Consider the following 24086-nt stretch of genomic DNA (forward strand, 5'->3'; position numbering starts at 1 on the left):
CCATTCAACATCTCCCTGGTGACCATCACGTGCCAGGCACGTAAGCAGTGAACAAAGTAATAGGACAATAGCAATTGTGTGGGACGTTCCGTTGAGGCACCACAACAGAGGTGGTGGAGGGAGGAGGACAGAGAAGATTTCATAGAGAGGTGGCATTTGAGTGACATCTTGAACCTAAATCAGGAGGACTTCACAAGATATCAAGGTGGACAAGGCACCTAAACAGAAGAAGCCTTAAATGCAAAGGCATGGAGGAGACATGGCTTCCTCTGGGTTCTGTACTTAGTTTGCCATGAATGGGCCAGATGACACTGCAAGGGAAGTGACAGGAGCTATACTCTGAAAGTGAGGTTGAGCCTAGGAAGGTCTTGTGAGGCCAGGTGATGAGTTGGAAAGGTGTTTCCTAGGCAGCGATGGAGTCATCAAAAGGTTTTGAGTACATGAAACCATTAGCTTTGAGAATTAGGTTAATTACACTGACCATGGTGCAGGAGAAAGATTTGAGGAAAAAAAATACTCTACCAGCAGTTCAGACAAAAGGTAGTGTTGCACTGAGGGCCCGACCAAGGTGAGGTCTGTACTCACCACTGTGCCAGCGCGTCCACAGTAGCACAGTGATGGCTGTGTCTGGGTTGAGTGTCTCCCAGCCATGCCAGTTGTTGAGTATTTTGACTGTCCCACTGGCTAAGGTAGAGAAGATGAAGGGAGAGTTTAAGAGATAATTTGGAGGTACTCCATCACCAGGACTTGCTGATGGAGATATAGAGAATTAGAGAAGGGAAGAGGTCAGGAATGGCTCTCAGATTTCTATTTGACCTTTTGGGTGGTGCCATTCATTGAGTCTGAAAATAGCCTATTCTCAAAATTAACAGATAAACTAAATTTAAGTTCTTGCATGGAAGATTCCAGTACAGAATCTGAGTCAGGAGATGCTCAGCAGGTGGCAGTGATATCCAGCCTTCCCCAAAAGCACTCCAAGAGAGAAGGGTGCATGCACACCCCATGAGACACCGCATGGCCTCATGTCTACTTCTGCACCATGCTCATACACACGCTTTCCCATGCCCATGCCTTCACCAGGGTGCACGGTACACCTCTGGGGATCAGGCCCTAAACCTGGACTCTTGACTACTTGCCACACACAGAAAAGAGGGGGTCCACTGAGAGGCCAGTATGTCACGATCTTCTGAGTCTCCAGGGGCAACCCAAGTCCTTTACTATCTCTTTCCATCCTAGAGGAAGGAGAAAGCAATGTGGTATTTGGAGACAACCATGAGCTTGGAGTCAGAAGACTGGCTATGAAGCTCTGCTTGGCCACTTAGAAGCTTTGGACTCTAGGGCCAGTCACTTAACCTCTCTGAAGCCTCATTTTGTTCTCCATGAAATGGAAATAACAATAATCTCAGAGCAAATTCATTGTGACCATATAGATGATGAATTGATTAACAAACTGAATTCTTTATACCCTCAAGGGTGAATGGCAGAAGGTGAGAAGCTACAAAATAAATGCAACACGTCTTCCAGAACAAGAATTTTACCAAAAACCTTTTGGAAGGAGGACTAGAACTTAATTGATAACTAATTTTAAACTTTTATTTAATATAAACATGAATGGTACAATGCAAGTATTCTATGTGTTTTTAATTTTGTGCTTGTAGTTGGCACTTCAGACTAGACCCCTACATTCCCCAGAGTTCACACTCTCCTTCTTCTGCTATCCACAGTGCCTTGGTGGAAAATTCTGAAAAGTTCTGTAGAATTCCTAGGGGAGACAACTGAGGGCTCAGGTCCCCAGAATTTGGTGTCGTGGGTCGTTTTGGCTGCACTTACAGACACACACATATACATGCATGCCCATGGCTTCCATGTTTCTGGGCTGCCTTAGTGGCACTTCCTGGCCAGGGAGCAAGCAAGACCAGCTCTCCAGGAAACAGATGTGAAAGCCACTGGCTGCTGACCCACACAAATTTCTTTGGGTTTTTCCACTAACTTCCTTCTAGAGTGCTTCTCAACCTCAGTTGTACATTTTAATTACTCAGGGTGCTTTAAAACATGCTAGTGACAGTTCCCGCCCCCAGGGATTCTCATTTATTTGGGCCAGAGTGAGAGCTGGGCATTAGAACTTCTAGGAGATCCTCAGGTGGCTCTGATGGGCTGCTGAGGCTGAGAGCCAATGGCCCATAGAAGACAGGAATGGGAAAGGAGTTACTCATCAGTGGGCACCCCCAAAGGGCCAGAACTGTGACAGGAAAGCCCTTCCTAGTGTGCTGTCTCATTTCATTCTCCCAACAAACAGAGATTGGGTTCACTGTGCCATTTCTACGAATGAGGGCCTGAGACTCAGAGAGGTCCAGGAACTGATCAAGGTCACCCTGCTGCCAAATGGAAGATCAGTGACTCCAACCAGATGTGTCTGTGGCCCCAGCCCTTCTACATTTCCCTACATCATGCCGCCTTCCAGAAGAGGGCACACACAAACACATCACTCTGCAAGGAGTTCTGCAAGACAGACAGATGGACTGCCGGACAAGATGCTGCTCAGAGACTGCCGGGGTGAATGAGCTATTCAAAGCACAGGGAAAGTAGGTTTCCATCAGCCTTGATGAACAAAGCGGTGGTGAGGCAGGGAGAGACCACACCAGTGTAGTGCAACGGAGCAGCCCAGCATCAATAACTGCATAAACTAAACAGGAGAAACCCCCTGGCTTCACCCTCCCAGACTCTGCTTGTCAGGCGGGGTCCCAGGCATGATTCTGCAGCCTTCCCTGGTGTCCCTCCCTTCCCTCCTGCAGGTGATGCAGCACGCGTGGGTGGAAGGGAACTCCTCCGTCAAGTGTGACCGGTGCCACAAAAGTATCAAGTGCTACCAGAGTATCACCGCGTGGCACTGCGTGTGGTGCCAAAAGACGGTGGGTTGGCGCCCAGGCAGCCCTGTTTCTTTTCAGTGTAGTTTTGTTTTTTGTTTTGTTTTGTTTTGTTTTTTGCTCAAGCTGCAACCAAGGAGCAGTGCGAATCCTGTCAAAGGCCATCAGCAGAGCCAGGGGGAAACCAAGGTGCTCAGACCCCATTCAATGCCCTGAGCCTAACAATGCCTCCAGTGAATCACCAGCTACCGAGGGAGAGGGCTCACCCCAGAACCAGGGGAGCAAGGGCTGCTCAAGGAGAAACTGGCCAATCCACTGTCTGTGTGGCCGGGCAGCAGTGAACAGGCTGGACCATTAACTTCCTTCCCCTGGGTGTTACCTGGGGTCAGTGGCACCACCAGAGCTGGCAAGAAATTAGAACAAAATGGTGTTCCTCAGGGCGCCAGAGGGAGGCACACTCATTACAGCAGCCCCTTGTCTGGGCCTGATGCTTGTGCCTGCTGCCACCAGCCACAGCAAATGTCCACTCCTCTCTAGACATCTGGTAAATGCCTGACCTCCCTGCCAAGAATATTCAGTGCCATGGCTTGTCCCCATGACCAAGGCCCCTGATCAGCCTCAAAAAGGACATGTCTCTTAAATTAAACTCCAGAACTCTTAAGCTGCAGAGGTTGAGTCAAGGGTTTACTTCTGGCCTCTCATGAGTTTGTTCAACAAGATCTCCTTCATTCCTGAGTCTCAGAACCTACGGAGCAAACTCCAAGGGGGGGCCTCTGGAATCCATATGAGGTGCTGCGCAGAGGGCCTCACACGGGCTGCTGGACCGTCTGAGGTGCCGGCCTCACACGGGCTGCTGGACCATCTGAGGTGCCGGCCTCACACGGGCTGCTGGACCGTCTGAGTGCCGCGCAGAGGGCCTCACACGGGCTGCTGGACCGTCTGAGGTGCCGGCCTCACTCGGGCTGCTGGACCGTCTGAGTGCCGCGCAGAGGGCCTCACACGGGCTGCTGGACCGTCTGAGGTGCCGGCCTCACACGGGCTGCTGGACCGTCTGAGGTGCCGCGCAGAGGGCCTCACACGGGCTGCTGGACCGTCTGAGTGCCGCGCGGAGGGCCTCACACGGGCTGCTGGACCGTCTGAGTGCCGCGCAGAGGGCCTCACTCGGGCTGCTGGACCGTCTGAGTGCCGCGCAGAGGGCCTCACACGGGCTGCTGGACCGTCTGAGGTGCCGCGCGGAGGGCCTCACACGGGCTGCTGGACCGTCTGAGGTGCCGCGCAGAGGGCTTCACATGGGCTGCTCCAGCAGTTAGGGGAGCACCTGGTCTCCATCTGCCCACAGCAGACTTGGAAACCCTAACCACATACCAAGCACATGCACACACAAAACACACACACACGAGATACTACACACACACACCACATGCATACAACACACACACACTTGGTTATACTGCCAAAGCCAGCAGTACATAAAGATTTGGGGAGAACCAGACAATTTGTCCCCCCATATTTGACATTTCGTTGGTCACGTTCACTCACTCTCATCTTCATTGTTTCCTCCAGTTTCACCGCAAATGTGAATTATCCACGTTGTGTGATGGTGGGGAACTCAAGGACCACATCCTGCTGCCCACCTCAATATGCCCCATCACCCGGGTAAGTGCCACCACCATGCCAGGGCTCTGGGGCCCCCCACCACCACCCCACACATGTCAAATGTAAGCACCACTCAGACTTTCACACTCCTCCAAGGGCTTCCTCAACAACTCTTAGGGTTTGTGTTTCCAACACAAGTTTAACTGAAGTCAGAGCTGTACCCACCAGACTGTGAGAGAAAGCTCCTCTGACTACAGTGCTTCCCACTGCTCTCACTCCAGGCTCTCACAGGCCCACCAGGGAAGGCACATTTATTCAAAGCACACTGCAGGGTACTGCCTGCACCCGCTGGGCTGCCCAAGCCTCCCTTTTCCCCATCAACCTCTCTCCTATGTCCAAACATCTGCTTGACGATTTCTACTTGGTTGCCTCAGTGCTATTTGGAAATGAATGCAACAAAATTAACTCTTTTAGCCCCACCTAAGGTTGTCTCTGTCTCCCGTGTTGAAGATCCCTCTTTCAGACCAAGCACCCAACACCTTAACTATGCCCTGCCTTCCTGAAGATGTTGCCAGGTCCTGCTGACTCCTCACATCTCGTCCTTGGCTTGACCAAGCTACTCCTTTCTCTTTAAATACTGAAGAAAACCCACTTTGGAAAACCAGTTGGCTGTAGCTACTTAGTTGGAAATTCAAAACTATGACCCAACAAGTCCCCTGCTATGTATCCACCTGAGAAATATGAGTATTTGTTCCACCAAAATACATGTACAAGAATGTTCATAACAACTTTATGCATAACAGTGAACAATTGGAAACAAGTTTAATGACCATTGACAGGAGAATAGATCAATAAATTGAGGTATATTCATAGCGTGGAATACTACGTGAGGAAAACACTATGCTTACGTGCAAAAAAACGGATAACCACAAAGATATAATGTTGAAAAAAAGGAAGCTACTCTTAAAAGAAGATATGTTCTAGGATTCCATTTGATTGAAACTGAAAAGCCAGGCAAAACCAGTGTGATGTGAGGAGTCACAGCAGAGCTACACCTGACAAGGCAGTGGTTACAAGGGCACATATGTATGCAGGAATCCTCAAGCTGTAGATTTAGATTCGAGCATTTTACTGTATGTGAAATAAACCTTATACAAAACTATATGTGAAATTAATAAAAAGCATATTTAAAAACAAAAAAAAGAGGACAAAAAAATTAAGAAAAATACTAATTTTCTCAATATCACATCATTTAGATAGTGCTGAGCAGAGAAGCCAGAGCTAAGACCTTGCTTCTTAGAGCTCAAGCTCCTGAATCAGTAGATTCTGCCAGTTTTAGTGTTCCCTCTCCCCATGCCCATTCCAGGGCCTCAAAGTTAATGTGCTAACAAACAGAGACAGAGACTTGGAGAGTCCTAGAGAAACCATAGGCGAGCATTTATTGTTTTAGATTCAAAGCCTCACTTTGAAAAACTCCCCATTCTATACTGGTTTTCTAATTCATTCTTTCTTTCTCTTTCTTTCTTTCTTTCTTTCTTTCTTTCTTTCTTTCTTTCTTTCTTTCTTTTTTTCCTTCCTTCTTTCTTTTCCTTCCTTCCTTCCTTCCTTCCTTCCTTCCTTCCTTCCTTCCCTCCTTCCTTCTTTCCTTCCTTCCTTCAATTTTTTTAAGTGGTAGGAGGGTAGACAGAGAGACAGACTCCCACATGCACCCCGACTGGGATCCACCTGGCAACGCCTCGTCTGGGGCTGATGCTGTGCCCATCTGGGGCCATGCTCACAACTGAGCTATCCTTAATGCCTGAGGCTGACACTCAAACCAATTGAGCCACTGGCTGAGGGAGGAGAAGAGAGAGAAAAAGGGGAGAGGGAGGGGAAGAGAAGCCGATGGTGGCTTCTATGTGTGCCCTGACCAGGAATCAAACCCAGGATGTCTGTGCACCAGGCCAACACTCTATCCACTGAGCCAGCCAGGCAGGGCCTAATTCTTTTTATTAAGGATTTCTTTTTCTTTAAAAAAAACTTTTTTTTCTTCTTTTCCAAGTTAAGAGGAGGGGAGATAGAGAGACAGACTCCCACATGTGCCCCATCTGGGATCCACCCAGCAACCTCCATCTGGGGCCATACTTGCAACCAAGCTATTTTTAGTACCTGAGGCGGAGGCTCCACTAAGCCATCTTCAGCATCCAGGGCCGATGCACCTGAACCAATCAAGCCATGGCTGTAGGAGGGGGAGAGAGAGAGAGAGAGAGAAAGAAGAAGTGTGGAGAAGCAGATGGTCACTTCTATGTGACTTGACTGGGAATCAAACTGGGGACATCCACACACTGGACTGATGCTCTATCACTGAGCCAACCTTGCCAGGACCTGTTTTTCTTCTGACCTCTCCCTCTCTCTCTCTTTCTCTCTTTCTCTCTCTCTCTTTCTCTCTCTCTCTCTCTCTCTCTCTCTCTCTCTCTCTCTCTCTCTCTCTGTGTGTGTGTGTATGTGTGTGTGTGTGTGTGTGTGTGTGTGTGTGTGTGTATATATATATATATATATATATATATATATATATATATATATTGGGCTTTTTCCCCAAAAAGATGTTTACCTTTCCTCTCTTCTCACAGGACAGGCAAGGTGGACAGTCTGACGCAGGCAGCATGTCAGCCAAGGATGAACTTGCAATGCAGGTACCTCAGTTAGCCCGAGTCTGATCATTCATTCTAAGTGAATCCATGGCTGTGGAGAGGAAGACAGAGTTTGGGTGCTAGAAAAATGTATCTCAACATTTTTCTTCTCATCTGATCAATTATATCATACAAGACACTTCATTTACAGCCTGTGGAATTGCCTCTGACCACCACACTTTAGGCAAGGGTGGGAAGGGAGGTTGGTTGATCCCATGGCTGGCCAAATTGGCTTTGTCACCTTTTTAGAAACAAGTTGCTTTAAAAACTTCAAAATGCACATCCCTAAATAATAACAAAAGTATGGCCTAAAAATACACCATGGGTTTTTCAAGACTGCCACACTGTCTCCAGAATGCTATTAGCCAAAAAGAAGCAAACACATCCAAAAGATCTTTTTTTACCCTTAAATGTATGTTTAAGAACTCATTTCTTACTTGGGTCCACCAATAAACATCTTCTCTTTGTGCCCCCGCAACATCCCAGAAGCTGGAGGACAGACAGGCTGGTGAGGGACAAAGAGCACTAGAAAGGGAAGCAGAAAATGAAGTCCTCCTCCCTGCCTCAGCCTTATGTTCCATTTGGAAAGGGGTATAGCAGCCCCTGCACCGCCCACCGCCCAGAGATGCTCCGGAATTCAGTGACAACATGCAATCAGTATTTTTTTTGAAAATTACAATATATGCAGTAATGATGGGGAAACTTAATAACGTGAGAAAGCTCTAGACACCTGCAAGGACAGAAAGTCAAATGGAGAGGACACACACACACAATCACACAATGCAGGCATACCAGCTGTTCACAGCTGGCTATTTGGTTATTCTGCAACTGTATGTACGGTATGAGCAGTGCCCATACTGTACAGATTATTAATTTTTTTTTTTTGTATTTTTCCGAAGCCAGAAACAGGGAGGCAGTCAGACAGACTCCCGCATGCGCCCGACCGGGATCCACCTGGCACGCCCACCAGGGGGCGATGCTCTGCCCATCTTGGGGCGTCACTCTGCTGCAATCAGAGCCATTCTAGCCCCTGAGGCAGAGGCCACAGAGCCATCCTCAGTGCCCGGGCTAACTTTGCTCCAATGGAGCCTTGGCTGCCGGAGGGGAACAGAGAGACAGAGAGGAAGGAGAGGGGGAGGGGTGGAGAAGCAGATGGGCGCTTTTCCTATGTGCCCTGGCCGGGAATCGAACCCGGGACTCCTGCATGCCAAGCCGACACTCTACCACTGAGCCAACCGGCCAGGGCCATTAAATATTTTTAATACCACACCTAGAAGTAAAAATTACTTCTTTAGGCTCCAAGATGCTCATGGGTTGCACGTAGACAGTCACCATAGGGCAGTGGCTTTCAACTCCCCTAGTGACAGTCCACCAGAAACTTTGTGCCAGTCTGTGAAAGAGTTAACCATCCTGATGTTCTTTGAAGTGGTTGAAAACCACTGCCTTAGTATATATGAGAACATTCTTTAAAAATCATAAAGAATGGTACTGCCCACTTCAAACAGCAGGGCTCCGTGTTTGCTGCATTTCAGCCTGAAGTCTGAAGAGGTGAGCATTAGACAGTGTTAATGGAGCAGAGTGTGTCTCTGTGTCAGGGCGTACTTCTGCTAAATCCACAGGGATTTACTGAGTGTCCATGCCTGTATTTGGTGGTACGGGTCCTTGGCAGAAGAGTTATATATATACACACACACACACACACACACAGCTTTTGAAGCATTTAAGATCCAGTGGATGTTTTGAGACATTTACCTAAGAAAACAAAAAACAAATAAGCAACAACAAAAGAAATCCAGAAGGTATTATATATTTCAAGAGCAATAGTTTTAGTTGCAGTAACTGAGGAATATTCATAGAAGAAGTAGGTCTTGAACTCAGTGCTGAGGCCGAGAAGTTTTTTAAGAGGTCACAGAGAAGGAAGGGGCATTGCAGGGCACAGACCAGGAGAAGAAACCAATGTGAGGAGCCCCACAGTGTGGGAAAGCAGGAGACACTCACGAGAGGATGAGAGGCAGGTTTGGCTGGAACTGCAGTGAGGGTTAGAGTAATTAAGAGATAACAGTGGAATGGGGCTATAGGGGATAACAGGTTAGGAGATTTGGATTTTCTACTCGAGACGATGAGGTGTTATTAAAGGTTTTTGAGCAAGAGAATCATGATTGATATGATGTACTGAAAAGGGACGACGCAGGGCAGCCCACAGGACTTACCTGGGCTGGGACATGCCCAAGCAGTGTGGTTATTGTGGCAGATGACAGGAAGAAAGGGACACTCCAGGAAAAGAATATGGCAGAACAGGGTTTCACTGGTGACTGGATGAATAATAATAGGACACTTCAACTGAAACATGGCCAGTTTTATGGGGAAGGAAGATGGGTCAGATTTGGGACATGTTGAAGTTTGGAGCAGCCTGATGGTGACACATCTGTTTGAAGGTCTCCACTGGACAGTGAGAAATGTGGAGTCTGGACTCAGGAGGAAAATTGGTACCGGGTAGAAGTCGTGGTTAACTTTATGAGTGTTATTTAGCTGTTTGACCAGATGGTCATACCTTCAGAGGTCATATTCAGTTGTATCCCGCACAAACTCTGATCTCATGCTGGGGCACAATGCCTCACCATTGTTGAATGCTTTGAAGCTGTAATGTCATTCATTGTCCCATCTCTGATTCTGACTTCAAATCCTGTCACCATTCATACTACTTAAAGGCCACTCAAGCTGAAGACACTTAGCAGCTTAATCCTTCAAAACCTCAGCCAGGGGACAAAGACCTCCCTCCCGTCCTCCTCCAGTCCATGCCTGGAACCGCTCCCTTTCCACCCCTCCCGGATGCTGTCTTAGTATAAATCTCATCTTGTTTCCCCTGTTTGCCGAAACAGAGCTAATTTCTTTTTCTTTTGCTTTTTAAGTATAAGATCATCCCCACCCCGGGTACCCACCCACTGTTGGTCTTGGTGAACCCCAAGAGTGGAGGGAGACAAGGAGAAAGGTATGTTCTCTTCTTTTTCAAAATGGAAAGGCTGGAACAGCCCCACTCGGGTCCTTTCTTCCCTTCAACCATAACAGAGTGCACTGTGGGGACAGGCAGACCTAGGTTCAAATGCCAGGCCTACTACTTACCACTTGATGGCCTTGTTCAAGTGACTTAACATCCCCATGCCTTGGTTTTGTCCTCCGTAAATAAATAATTTCTCCTCGCATAAGGTTGTTGTGAGGATTTAAACAGACACTGTGCTGAGCCTAGGGCCTGTCACACAGCCATTATTATGGCTCTCAGAGTCAGATCGAGTTCTGATGTGCTTGTTTCCTTCCTAGTCTCTCAAGTCTTTTCTTGACTAAGAAATGTGGCAGGACTCACCGATTGGGAGCTCCTGGCCTCTCCAGCCCCTGAGAAAGCAGGGCACTCACCTCACCAGTGAAGGGAATGCCCAGTCTGCTGGAAGCACTAAGAGTAGGAGAAGAGAGGGAGAAAGGGCAAAGCAGCTCTGCTGCCCAGCCCTGCTCAGTTCTCGGGTAATGTACAGATGGCATGGAGATCTGGAATCCAGGTTGAAAAATAATAACTAGGGTTGAAGCAACAACTCTAAGAACCCCTCTCTACCCCAGTCCAATGGCCGAACATCCCTTCTGAACTGACCTGACTAGCCTCAAGCTGGGGCTTTGAAACCAAGCCTAGATAAGATCATTGCCCCCAGCCCTCCCGTGCCCCAATTCTACCTCCTGTGTTCCTCCTGATGCCAGGATTTGGGTGGCCTTTCCATTGAGGGTTCCTTGATGCCTCTGTATAGCTCACAAAGAGTAGAATTGTATGACCTGGGCCATGCAGAGCATTTGGGAGGTCTCCATGAAGGAAAAAGCTTTAGGAAAATGGAAGTTCTGTTCTCTGAGTTTCTCTGACCTGTCTTCTCTGCAAGGGGTGATGCTTCTGGGATTGGGGGCTGGAGGCTTGAAGAGTAGGAAGCCTTGAACCAGGGGTTAGGGCATGAATAATGCCAGCTACAGCTGGGACTGCAGGGTCTGCAGGACCTGATCCAGTCTTCTCCTCAGTGGGGTTTAAACAGACCCTCATTCCCACCATCAATGGGCTCCAGAGGTGTTTGCCTCACTGTGACTTCTCATAATGACATTCTCTTTTCTCTGCCTCTCTCTCTCCTCTCTCTTTTTTTCCATAGAATTCTTCGGAAATTCCATTATCTGCTCAACCCCAAACAAGTGTTCAACCTGGACAATGGGGGGCCTACTCCAGGGTATGGAGATGCAATCTTTACTCCTTGTCTCTCCTCCTTCCCCTTTAATCTCTGAAGACTTACCTTTTTGTCGCTTTTCTTTGTCTTTTTTCATTTGCGGACTTGTCCTTCCTCCCACTTTCCTCATTTTTCTCTTCTTTTCCTTACATTTACTCTTACTTCCTCCTGGAGATACTCAGGAACTTTCATTATGTTTAACTCTGGGAAGTAGCCTCCTGCATAGACCACTCATTTGATTGACAGTAAGGGCAGGTTGGTAAATTATTTTAACTTATTTTTAAGACTGTGTCAGCTGGTATCTTCATACTGAATCATCGGGGAGGAGGAAAGAGTTTCCTTGTCACTGTCAGTCACTGGTTCTGCTGTGTGTTCTCTTGTGGGTTTTAAGGATTTTAGGATCAAAACAGTTGGTTATTCGCCTGACCAGGAGGTGGCGCAGTGGGTAGAGCATCGGACTGGGATGCAGTGGACTCAGGTTCGAAACCCCGAGGTCGCCAGCTTGAGTGCGGGCTTATCGGGCTTGAGTTGGAGTCACTGACTTGAGTGTGGGGTCGCTGGCTTGAGCGTGAGATCATAGACATGATCCCATGGTCACTGGCTTGAACTCAAGGTGTCTGTCTTGAGCCCAAGGTTGCTGGTTTGAGCAAGGGGTCATTCGGTCTGCTGTAGCCCCCCAGTCAAGGCACATATGAGAAAGCAATCAATGAACAACTAAGGAGACTAAGGAGTTGCAACAAAGAATTGATACTTCTCATCTTTCTCCCTTCCTGCCTGTCTCTGTCACACACACATATGCACACACTCATACACACACATACACACACCCACACAAATTGGTAATTCAATGAAATCACTTTTTTTTTAATTTTAGAGGTTGTTAAGCTCCCTGTGGCCTTCTCCTCTCATTTGTCTATTAGCTGTTTCACTGCTCATTGGGAGGGAGAGCAACAAGAAGAGACAAGGCACCCCCTTTGCAGCTTGACTGCAGATCTGGTGTGAGAAGCTGGTCCTGTGTTAGCACTCACATGATGACCTGTGGGTCCCTGTCGTCAGACAGTCCTCCAGCATCAGGCGTGGATGTGTCTTTCTCTCTCTTTCTCTCTCTCTCTCTCTGCCCCCTTCCTTCTGTCTCTCTAAAATCAATCAATAAAAAAATAATATAACATTTTCTGCTCCAAGTTCATAGTCCTCTGGATTCTATCCACAGACCCCATGAAAGTTCATGGACCTCAAAGCCCTGCTCTAAAGGGTTGAGGCCTCCCAGGGGAGATGGTATTCACTTCACTTGGGTCTGGGCCCACGGAGAGCAGAGTGGATGAAGATGTAGCTAGTGCCGTGCATCTGATTTAAAGGGGAACTTGTGGGGACCGAGCAGGCAGGAGCTGGAGGGAAGTCAAAATGGTGGGGGTTAGTTGTATTGTCGCCAAAAGGAACAAACTATGGATTTCTCTGCATAAATCATGGAGAATTTCTATAAAAAACATGTTCTGTGTTGAATGTTGAGTCAGATTCTCCTTTTACAAGGATAGCCCCTGAAATTCATACTCAGTGGCAATGCTTAGTAAGTTCTTGTTTCAGAATAGTGGACCTTTCAACCCCCGAAGGAATCAAGGTCATAACATACTCCCAGGGGAGGTGGTGGGGAGACTGGCTCAAGCAGTGTCAAAGGTCAGTCACAACCTAGTGAATAAGACCATTTGGGCCTTTCTTCTACTTCCCAGACTGAACTTTTTCCGTGATACCCCAGACTTCCGTGTCTTGGCCTGTGGAGGAGATGGAACAGTTGGCTGGATTTTGGATTGCATTGGTAAGAATGGGCTGGGAGGGCTTTGCAGTCTACTTATACTAAGTTATATAAAGTCCAAGGAAAACAATAAAAATGAAAGAAAAGTGTAACCATATCTTATTCATCCTTGTTCCACTCTTGGACCAATGCTTGACTAAATATTTACTTTGAGTGAAAAACAAAGAAACAAAACAGTGGAAGGATTCCCACAGGTACAGATGTAACAGTTTGTTTCAGGCCTTGCCTCAAAAACATCTGTGGACAGGGCTTGGCCAATGGCAGGACAGGCCTGATTGGGCTGTCAGTGGAAGAGGCAGGAATGAGACTCTTGGCAGATCCAGGGAGGTGTATAAAGGCCAGAGAACTAAGCATAGATTCACATCCCAGGGCTAATCACCTTGAGATGAACACCAAGAGCCCAAACCCAGAAAGCAAAGAAAGGTCATGTTGGGCTGTGTCCAATACACTTAAATCAAAGGGACAATGAGCCCAGGCCGGGAATCAGGGACGTGGGTTCTAGTTCAGTTCTGCCTGGATTTATGGGTCCTTGGACACATGATCCCCAGTAAATAATGGAGACTGACTCTGAAATCCTGGAATAAGAGTACATGCAAGATCTAACTCTGGGGAACCCAGATAAACACTGGGAAGTGCAACATAAGGACAGGAAAGCAAAGAGCTGGGGAGAGCCATCATCTAGGTCTAAGCCCGGGCCCAGAGCAAGAAGCCCTGGATGCTTCTGTCTTCCTGTCATTCATTCCACAAATATTGCCTGCACACTTCCTGTGTCAAGGTCTTCTCGAGACAATGGAAAAGCAGTAATGAACAAATGGACAAAAATCCCTCCCTCGTGGCCCTGGCCGGTTGACTTGGTGGTAGAGCATCGGCCTGGCGTGCAGGAGTCCCAGGTTCGATTCCCGGGCAGGGCACACAGGAGAAGCGCCCATCTGCTTCTCCACCCCTCCCTCTCTCCTCACTCTCTGTCTCTTTCTTCCCCTCCCGCAGCCAAGGCTCCATTGGAGCAAAGATGACCCGGGCGCTGAGGATGGCTCTATAGCCTCTGCCTCAGGTGCTAGAAGGGCTCTGGTTGCAACAGAGCAACGCCCTAGATGGGAAGAGCATCGCCCCCTGGTGGGCATGCCAGGTGGATCCCGGTCAGGCGCATGCGGAAGTCTGTCAGAATGCCTCCCTGTTTCCAACTTCAGAAAAATACAAAAAAAAAATCCCTCTCTCCTGGAGCTTACCTTCTGGAGGGAAACACAGGAAACAAAGAAATAAGTGAAACATATGTATGTCAGATGATAAAAGCATAGCAGGGAAGGGGCAAAGGGAGCCCAGCTGTGTGGGGGAGGGGCGCAACCTGAACGGAGCAGTCGGTGGAAGACCTCCCAGGTGATGATGTTTGCCTGGGGACCTGGAGGAGGGGGCCATGCGGGTACTTGAGGGAAGAGCAGTTCAGGCAGAAAGACCAATAACTACCAAGGCCTTGGAGTAGGATCAGACCAGGCTGCCGAAGGCCATGGCAAGGCTGCAGAGCTCATCAGAGCAGAGAACATGAGGCAAGAGCGGCAGAGGATGCAGCAGAAATAGTGCAGAGCCAGGTCTCCAGGACATGCAGGACACTATACTGGATATGGCTTTCATACTGGAAAAGTCCCAAGGTGCTGATGGGTTTGGAGCACAGCAGATTATGAGGAAGGGCGAACACAGGAAGACCACTTCAGAGGCTCCTGCAGTCATCCCAGTGAGAGAGGACCATGGCTTGGACCATAGCAAAAACAGAGGAAGTGATCAGAACTAGTCAGGTTTTGGATGTATTTTGTAGGTAGACCCAACAGGTTTGCTGACAGACTGGATGTAGGAGATGAGGGCAAGAGCAGAGTCAAGGATGGGTCATGACAGACCCTGAACAGGACAAGGAAGGCTGGGCCTCCAGAGGTCATCAGCAGACCACCTGGAGGGGGGCAGCACCTGCACACCTGCTGCCTTCTGCACCCCCATAGGCCCTTTGGTTCCCATGGATACAGCCCTGCCAAGCAGCTACCCACGCTCTCCTGTCACCTCCAGCTTGAGTTGTTTGTGAGAGGCGAGAGGTGCCCCCTGGGAGCCGAGGAAGGAGACCTGATCAGCAGAGGGTGGATGGCAGCAGCACTGGGAGCTGCTGCCATGGCTCCCTCTCCAGCATGAAAGCAAAATAGGCTTTTGTGAAAAGTTGCATAAAATTCATCTGCAGAGGACACAGGTGATAGAAGCTGCTCAAAATACAAAGAAAGAAGGTCATGTGAGATGATCTGCCTTCACAGATTAGTGGGTAAAAGAGAAATAAAAATGGTAAGAGGAATAACTGTTCATTCATTCATTCATTCATTCAAGGACTATTGAATCAATTATTCAGTGCTCCCTACCACCTGACCTTGGTCCCCTCCCTGACCTGTTCTTTCTATATAGCCAGAATGGTCTTTCCTGAGGGTCAATGGGTACATGATGTGTGTGAAGCACCTCAATAGCTTCCCGTTATTCTTCAAGTGATCTACAGTGCCCTGGGTGATCCAGCAGCTGCCCACCCTTCCAGCCTTACACCTCCACCCTTCTGCCTCTAGACTCAATCCATAAAACCCCTCTTTCAGACCCTTGAATGGACCAGTTCTTTCTACTACATGGCTTTTGCACAAGTTGTTCCTCCTGTCTGGTACGCACCCTGGTCTTTGCTTGGTCAGCTTCTACGTCAGATCTCAGCCAAAATGTGGCTTCCTCAGGAGAGCATTTCCAGACATATCTCCAGCTTCTGTCACCTTATGATTTTTTTTCTTATCGTTTTTTAAAATTTTTTTCTTAAGTGAGAAATGGGGAGGCAGAGAGACAGAGTCCCACATGCGCTCTGACCTGGGTCCACCTGGCAAGCTGCCTAACTGGGCGAGGCTCTGCCCATCTGGGCCCATTGCTCCATTGCTCAGCAACTGAGCTATTTTAGCACCTAAGGTGAGGCCATGATGCCCTCCTCAGCACCCGGGGCCAACTTGCTCAAACCATTCAAGTCATGGCTGCAGGAAGGGAAGAGAGCGAGAGAGGGAAAGAAAGGGGAGGGGAGGGGTGAAGAAACAGATAGTCTCTTCTCCTATGTGCTCTGACTCTGACCGGGAATCGAACCCGGAACATCCACATGTCAGGCTGATACTCTGCCACTGAGCCAACTGGCCAGGGCCTCTGTCACCTTATTATAGGACCACATTCCTTTTCTCTCCAGTGTGGATTTGAAATTATAAATAAAAAGATATATTTAACTATAGTAAGTTGTTTTATAAAGATTTATTCTGCCAAACAGCGAAAATCCGACAAAAAGTACTTGGTAAGTAATTATTATTATATGCTTTAACTTGCTGTAGCTCTGCTTTATACATTTTATAAAGTAAAGTTATTTCGCTACTTTATAAATCACCATTACTGTGGAACCGGTGGGCGTTTAGAAAATTTTACTACTAACAGAGATACAAAAGTGGGTGGTAGGTGTAAAGAGGTTGACTGCCCCTGGTATAAAGGATGAGGCTAGAAAGGAAGGCAGAGCCTGGAAGAGCCTAGTGTGCCATGCTAAGGAGTGAGGGGAGCCCGACAATGTGAAAACAATGGACTAATGTGATCGGGTTTGTGGTTCAGGTGTGTTCGCCTTGATGGAAGTGCGGAGAACACACAGGTGGGTGGAACTGGAGGCTGCGAGGGCAGAGAGGAGGCAGTCGCTGCCATACCAGTGGGAAAGAATCATATCATACCTGAACTCAGGCATGGGGGGGGGGAGAGACTGCTTGGAGATCTATTAAGGAGAAACACATATAAATTGAATAAATTGATAGGTAAATGGATAATGGATATGGGGTGAGGGAGAGGGGAAACCTCGGATAGAATCCAGCTTTCCAGCCTCCAAACTGCGAGGATAGTTGACCTGAGATGGAGACTACTGAAGAAAGAGCAGACCTAAAGAAACAAGGGCCTTCCAGGCAGAGGGAACAGAATATGCAAAGGCAAGGAGGCATAAACACAGACTATAGGTTCTGGGAACAACATCACTTTTCTCCACCCTCCATCTCAACCCTCCCAGTGAAGATTCCAGCCCGGGGTCTTGCCAGGGCTCAGCCACTTCTGGCACGAGTCAGATGACTAGGAACCTATGAACTCCCTTTTGCCGGAGCAGCCCTCGTAGCTTCATGCAGGATGCTGATTCACGCATCACCCTGGGCCCCCAATCAGCGCTCCCTTGTAACATCACTCATGTCCTAGTACTAGGTGAATGGAAGTTTATGTAAACAGCGCCCCCTGGAGCCCAAAATATGCCTCCTTTAACATTCCCACTCAGCCAACAGATCTTCATGGTCTGCTGCGCTTTCCCTGACAGTTGAGTCTGATGTTGCTTCACACCAGCAAGGGGAGTAAGATTAGAAATCTGTGTATTTGCAAGTCTGGGAGGAGGTGGAAGTGGCAAACTGCTACATGGTACAAAATAACACCTGGAGGTTTTCCATAGACACAATTTTATGTTTAAACTTTTGAACATGAATGACTTTAGGTATGACATCTTCAGTTTTCTAAAATGCCCCAACATTCCCTGAAGTCAAACCCACCTGTGTTACTATCTATGCACCTGCCTAGCCCTTGAAGAAAGGAGGAACATGGATTTGGACCCGTAGACCTCTGGGTTTGGACCCTGACTCTGGAATTACTTTCCTTCTCTGTTCTTTGGTTTCTTCATCTATGAGGTAAATGATAATATCCTGCAGGGTTGGTCTGAGGGACAAATGTAATAAGTGCTAGTTATCATTAAGGATTAAAGCTGTGCAGATGAATATTTTTGAGGTGTGCTGTCAACTCCAAGGACATAATTAGAATGAAATTATGACGAAGAGGTACAAGTTACAAGGAGACAGATTTCACTCAATATAAAGAAAAAACCTTTGTAGTGGTCAACACACTGCAGGTGGAAGAGATGTGTTCTCCATCTCGGGAAGTATTCAAACAAAGAACGCTATGGAAGGGTTCAATCATCAGGTCAGGGATACCTAGAGAACTCGAACATTCTGTAACCCCACGGCATACGGTTCTCTCTTCCTCTGCATGGGTTATAGATAAGGCCAACTTCGCAAAGCATCCACCGGTGGCCGTCCTGCCTCTTGGAACAGGAAACGACCTGGCCCGATGTCTCCGCTGGGGAGGAGGTGAGTCTGCCCGTGAGTGGCACTCCCCTGGTGACAAGCTATCCAATGGACAGGGATGCTCCACAGAGCTAAGCTGAACTTCCTTTTTAGGGTCAACAGCAGGTCAGATCGACTCCATGACTGTTCCCTGCCCTCCATTCCACACCAACACCTGTGCTTACCCTTTACTGTATTTACTGTCGTCCTGAAACTACCTGCTTACTGTCTGCCTTCCCTAGTAGAACAAGTCAACTTTAAGGTAGAGTCCCTTTTGTCTCCTCCTCAGCGCTCATCTCAGTAAGGACTGACTTAGATGGGTGTTTTTTGCATAAAATTCCCCTTTCCCAAATTAGTGATCTTCCGAATTAGGACTCGGAATGCAGAGCCACATCATCAGCTTTAGGGACATCTTAGCCCCCCCCCCAGCCATGGGCCCTCATCTTGAAAATTCCCTAAGGAGGAACTCAGTTTACAGGGTAATAGGCAGGAGCTAAGCTCAGAACTATGCAAATTGCAACAGCTCCTGTGCAACTGGGCATGCTCCAAAGAGTGCAGAAGTTCAGATCAGCACGTGAAGCACAGAGGTGAGTCTGGCAGGCAGAACTGGAGTGGGACTCTAGATGTCTAATCAATTCAGAGAGTAACTCAGCACCAAGCCAGGCAGTGGTCAGTGTTGAGATTGATGCATGCTTGGGGCAGAGTCAATGAGAGGCAGCTCTAGAAGGAAGTTGTCAGGCACTGAAGAGCTACCAAGGTCCTTAGCCACAAACTGAGGCTAGAAAAGAGCCCTCTGCTTGGAGGTATAGGCAGAATCTAGCCCCACGTTCTGGGCATCCAGGCAGCATAGCTAGGGACAAATGTCATTCAAGAAACCCAGCCTGAAAAAAAAAAAAAAAAAAGAAAGAAACCCAGCCTGTCTCCCAGATAGTTTCAAAGCCCTTTGCTACATAGTTGCTACCATTGCTATCTTGTGGAGCATCCTTAAGGAGCTAACAACTTGAAAATACCCCTCAAGGTTTCCCTAAACATGTTATTGCAAAGAAAAGACTGTCTCAGTCCTGCCCAGTTGGCTCAGCGGTAGAACATCCGCTCAACGTGTGGAAGCCCAGGTTCAATTCCCAGTCAAAGCACACAGGAGAAGTGACCATCTGCTTCTCCACCCCTCCTCCTTCACCCATCTCTCTCTCTCTCTCTCTCTCTCTCTCTCTCTCTCTCTCTCTCTTCCTCTCCTGCAGCGATGGCCCGAATGGTTCAAGTAAATTGGCCCCAGGTGCTGAGGATGGCTCACCTTAGGTGCTAAAAATGGCTCAGTTGCCAAGCAACAGAGCAGCAACCCCAGATAGGCTTACCGGGTGGATCCCAGTCGGGGTGCGTGCAGGAGTCTGTCTCTCTGCCTCCCTGCCTCTCACTTAATATGAAAGAAAGAAATGAAAAGAAAAGAAAAGAAAAGAAAAGAAAAGAAAAGAAAAGAAAAGAAAAGAAAAGAAAAGACTCTCTGCCAGTAACCTCTCATCACTTACAATTCACATCCTGTTAGTTTTCTATTGCTATATAACAAATTATCATAACATAGAGACTTCAAACATTTTTTAGCTCAGAGTTCTGTAGGTCAGAAGCCCTGGAACAACGTACTGGGTTCTGTGCTCAGGCCCTCATAAGCTGAAATCAGGGCATTAGACAGGCTATGTTCCTCCCTGAAGGGCTCTGGGGGGAAATTTGCTTCTAAGCTCATTCAGGTTGTTAGGCAAATTCAATTCTTTGCATTTGTAAGATTGGGGGCCTATTTCTTTGCTAGTTGTCTGCTGGGACCATTCTTAAATGCTAGAGGCCTCCCTCATTACTAGACAGGTACCTCCATCTTCAAAGCTGGCCACAGAGAATCTTCCTCATTTCCCATCCCTCTCAAGCTTCAAATCTATTTCTTAAGGGAAAGCCCAGACCTTCCTAAGGATTCTCCTGATTAGGTCAGCTCCACACAAGATAATCTCCCTTTCTTGAAGTCAAACGTTTTGTATAATATACTAATCACGACAGTGACTCTCCCATCTTATTCGCAGGTCCCAGGGGTTTTGAATGGTGTATGCACAAAGAAGGGGGGTGGGAATCGTGGGGATCATCTTAAAATTCTGTCCACTGTCACTCTCTGCCATGACATGGTCTGGAACTGGGTTCTTTGTTCTCCCGTGTGCAATGCCACCCAGTCCACCAATTCTCTAGGGCTGGCTTCGGCTACACAGCTTGCCCACCTTGGGCCAGCACCCACCCTACTCCTGCTACTCTGGATTTCAAATCCCCCAGCTTCTTTGTATTTACCCGATGTTGTCCTCTCCTCCTCTGTGACTCAGAGAATCTACGTGTCTCTGGCCCACAGACACTGCGAGGACTCTAGGTCACAGAGGCCCACAGGATTCCCTGCACTGACTGCTGTCTGTGTCAGCAACAACTTCGCTTTCCACTTCGGAATAAACGCATACTGTGCTCCCCAGGTTATGAAGGGGGAAGCCTGACGAAGATCCTGAAGGACATCGAGCAGAGCCCTCTGGTGATGCTGGACCGCTGGCACCTGGAAGTCATTCCCAGAGAGGAGGTGGAGAATGGGGACCAGGTCCCGTACGACATCATGAACAACTACTTCTCCATTGGCGTGGTGAGTTGGCCAAGGACCACCTTCCTGCATGAAACAGAAATGCCCAGGTGGGCAGGAAAGGTTTTAGTCCACCATTGCCCCCCTCTGGGTCCCTACTCTCCACCTCTCTTGGCTGCCTCCAGCCTTAACTTGAGTCCAAGCATCCTTGCACCTGGACACCATAACTGCACCAAAGCCCCCATCCGCGATTATAGAGGAAATTTCTCCCCCTATAATTTTAACTAACAAAAGAAAAGACAGGACATTTTTCCAAAGACATATTTACCCTTTGAAAAATTTGAAGCAGTTACAGAAAAGCAGCACCAAGAAATAACCAAGGGGGCAAAGTCAGGGGATTTTTTTAATTTTTTTTTTAGCAAAAGAGAAAGTGAGAAAATGAGAGACAGACAGGGACAGACAGACAGACAGGAAGGAAGAGAGATAAGCATCAACTTTGTTGTTGCATAACTTTAGTAGTTCATTGATTGCTTTCTTATATGTGCTTTGACCTGGGGGCTCCAGCTGAGCCAGCGACCTTGAGCTTCAAGCCAGCTACCATGGGGTTATGTCAACGATCCCATGCTCAAGCCAGCGACCCTGCACTCAAGCTGGTGAACCCACACTCAAGCCAGATGAGCCCACACTCAAGCTGGTGACCTCAGGGTTTCCAACCTGGGTCCTCAGCATCCCAAGTCAACGCTCTATTCACTGTGCCACTGCTTGGTCAAGCAGGAAGAGATTCTTATATGAACTTCCAGAGTTGGAACGCAGTCCTCCAGGGAGGACCGCATGGTCTCAAGCTATCTTGGCTGGCTTAGCTCTCAGAATTGCTTCTCTCCTGTTTTCTACCCTCATTTCAACGCCATTCCCCACACTCCAACTGCTCATAAACCTCTAGGGGCATCTCTGCTGGCTGACCTCTCTGGCTGAACTCTGTACTCCTCCTTGGTGCTCCCACGGCCCTGTGTTCTCACCCAGCAGTGCACACTCTGCATTAGATTGATGGGATTGGTTTTCTGCGCCTGTCTCGTCCACCCTCTGCGCCCGAACACACACACGCGCACACACACACGTAGTGCCACGTTCCTCTTCCCTCTCCCCGCTGCTAGTCTCCAGCACATCTAGTGCAGCTCAGTTACTTTGTTCTGATGAACTGTCTGGTCCAAAGAGTGCAGGGCAGACGCTGCCTCCCAAACTGCCAGGGACAGGATGGGGGAGAAAGGGGCCCATCACTGCCACAAGTAGAGCTGGGGTTTGGATAGAGGTGCAGCAAAGACTGTGGCATTTGTTGAGCTCCTACGTGTGCTCTCCACTGTGCCAGACTCTTTGTATTCTAGTCCTCACAGCAATCCTGCAGGTATCTCATCCCCACCATCCCCGCTTTACAAGGGAGGCCCCGGGACACTGGACGAGGAAGGGGCAGACTAGCGCACGCACACTGTGCCTCGTTCTGAAGCTGGGCTCTTTCCTGGCTGTCCCTGTCTTGAGAGTTATGCTGCCCAGTTTTATATGCATTTGAGTCCCTCCACACCCACCCTGTGTGATACTCGCACTCCTCAACCATCCTCACCTGTGCCTGTTTTAAAATTTTTTTTTTGGTGGTTAAAAAAAAGAGAGAAGAGGAAATGACTGAGGCAAGAACAGGTTTAAGGAGAGGTTTTTGTTTTTGTTTTTAATAAGAAGACTAGAAGGAGAACCATGGAAAAAAAGAATTAATAATAATGCTTCATATTTATAAGATTTAAAATTTGTCATATTTATAGATATCTTCTTGATTTTTGTGCCTACACTGAAGGGCACTATTATCTCCACATCACAGGCAAAGAAACAGAGACAGATTAAGAGATTTGCTTTCATTTTCTAACTCCTAACCCAGCACGGTGTTTCTATTACCAAAACAGAAGAGAGAGGCATTGCTGGACCCACAATCAGGTTCTGAGAGGAGGGCGGTATTGGACCAGGTGTAAATCCAGGGGTCTTTATGTCCTGATCTTGTTGGTCTCAGCTCACTTGGTCTCAGCTGAGGGGACATCTTTCCCTAGGCCTCCTCCAGCTCCCCTCTCCAGTGACCTAGGCCAACTCCTCCCTCCTCTTGGCTCAAAGGCCCCTCTCCTGTTTCATACACCTGCTTAGGCTCCACTTCCCCCATTGGGAACATGCAATCTTCACCTCCCACAAACCAGACATGACTGACATGACTGGTGTTCAGGGAGCTTCTGGAGCACGGGCTTCAGAAGAAGAAGCCCATCACCACAATTTCACAAAAACTTGAATCTTCTGTCTATAACAACTAGACTATCACTTGTTAACAGTTACTGGGTGCCAACTGAATACCAGGCATAGTTCCCCTATTGACAGGTATTGTTGTTAACCTTTTGCATTTTGTAAGAAGGAATATAGCTTAGAAAAATACAAAGACACATCCAAGCTGGTGAGTGGTGAACCCAGGAGCCACTGCTGTCAAGACGCAGAGCCCACTGAGCTGTGGGCCATAAGCCCTGCAGCCTCTGCACAAACCTCTGCATCGTCACGCCACCAAACACAGGAATGTTTGGGTGGGAGAATGGAGGTGCCTCAAAATGTAGTGTGTGATGGCTCACCTATACCCTTTGTCAGAAATGCAAATTCCATCCCAACAGATCCCAGTTCGTATCCTGATTCAGGTGGTCTGGGCAAGGTCTGGGAGTGTGTATTTTTAACAAGTCTTGGATAATTCTGATGTAGATGGTCCCTGTGAAGTCTTCAGTGAATGAAGATGACCCATTAGAGCAGAAAATGGTCAAAGGAAGTGGCTCTTCACAGGAGCAGAAACCAGAACTGAACTAGATAGAGGAGAGGAAAGACAGAGAGGCGGGAAACCAGCATGGATGAACAACCAGCCGGAAGTGAGAACTGGCCAGCAGGATGGGGTGGCATGCCGGGGAACTTCCAGAGGGCAGGTTACAGTCACAGCTGTCTTTAGAGTCTTCAGCCCCAAATCTTCTTTCTTAACACACCCAAGCACTGGCCATCGAAAATAACATAACTCCTGATACGCTCTTCCTGTCTCTACACAGTGTCATATGCAAAAAAAAAGAAAAAGAAAAAGAAAAAGAAAAAAAGGCACTATTAGCTGACC

The 24086-nt window shown here is 48.0% G+C and overlaps 1 protein-coding gene across 9 annotated transcripts in view; it reads left to right on the plus strand.

Moving 5' to 3' along the window:
• Positions 1 to 24086, plus strand: part of DGKG (diacylglycerol kinase gamma) — a 237372-nt gene that overhangs the window by 97376 nt on the left and 115910 nt on the right. For 7 of the 9 annotated variants that reach the window (XR_010746779.1, XR_010746780.1, XR_010746781.1 and 4 more), the window contains 8 exons: positions 2793 to 2909; positions 4428 to 4520; positions 7070 to 7132; positions 10039 to 10118; positions 11302 to 11376; positions 13098 to 13183; positions 18274 to 18363; positions 20829 to 20989. Coding sequence is in view for 6 of the 9 variants with exons in the window: in XM_066346986.1 (XP_066203083.1) it covers positions 2793 to 2909; positions 4428 to 4520; positions 7070 to 7132; positions 10039 to 10118; positions 11302 to 11376; positions 13098 to 13183; positions 18274 to 18363; positions 20829 to 20989 (765 nt within the window). In the remaining 3 variants the exon portion in view is untranslated. The remainder of the gene's footprint in view (positions 1 to 2792; positions 2910 to 4427; positions 4521 to 7069; positions 7133 to 10038; positions 10119 to 11301; positions 11377 to 13097; positions 13184 to 18273; positions 18364 to 20828; positions 20990 to 24086) is intronic. The other 2 variants (XM_066346989.1, XM_066346990.1) reach the window with 2 other exon arrangements.

The sequence above is a fragment of the Saccopteryx leptura genome, chromosome 8 (genome assembly GCF_036850995.1).
Source record: "Saccopteryx leptura isolate mSacLep1 chromosome 8, mSacLep1_pri_phased_curated, whole genome shotgun sequence".
Taxonomy (NCBI): domain Eukaryota; kingdom Metazoa; phylum Chordata; class Mammalia; order Chiroptera; family Emballonuridae; genus Saccopteryx; species Saccopteryx leptura.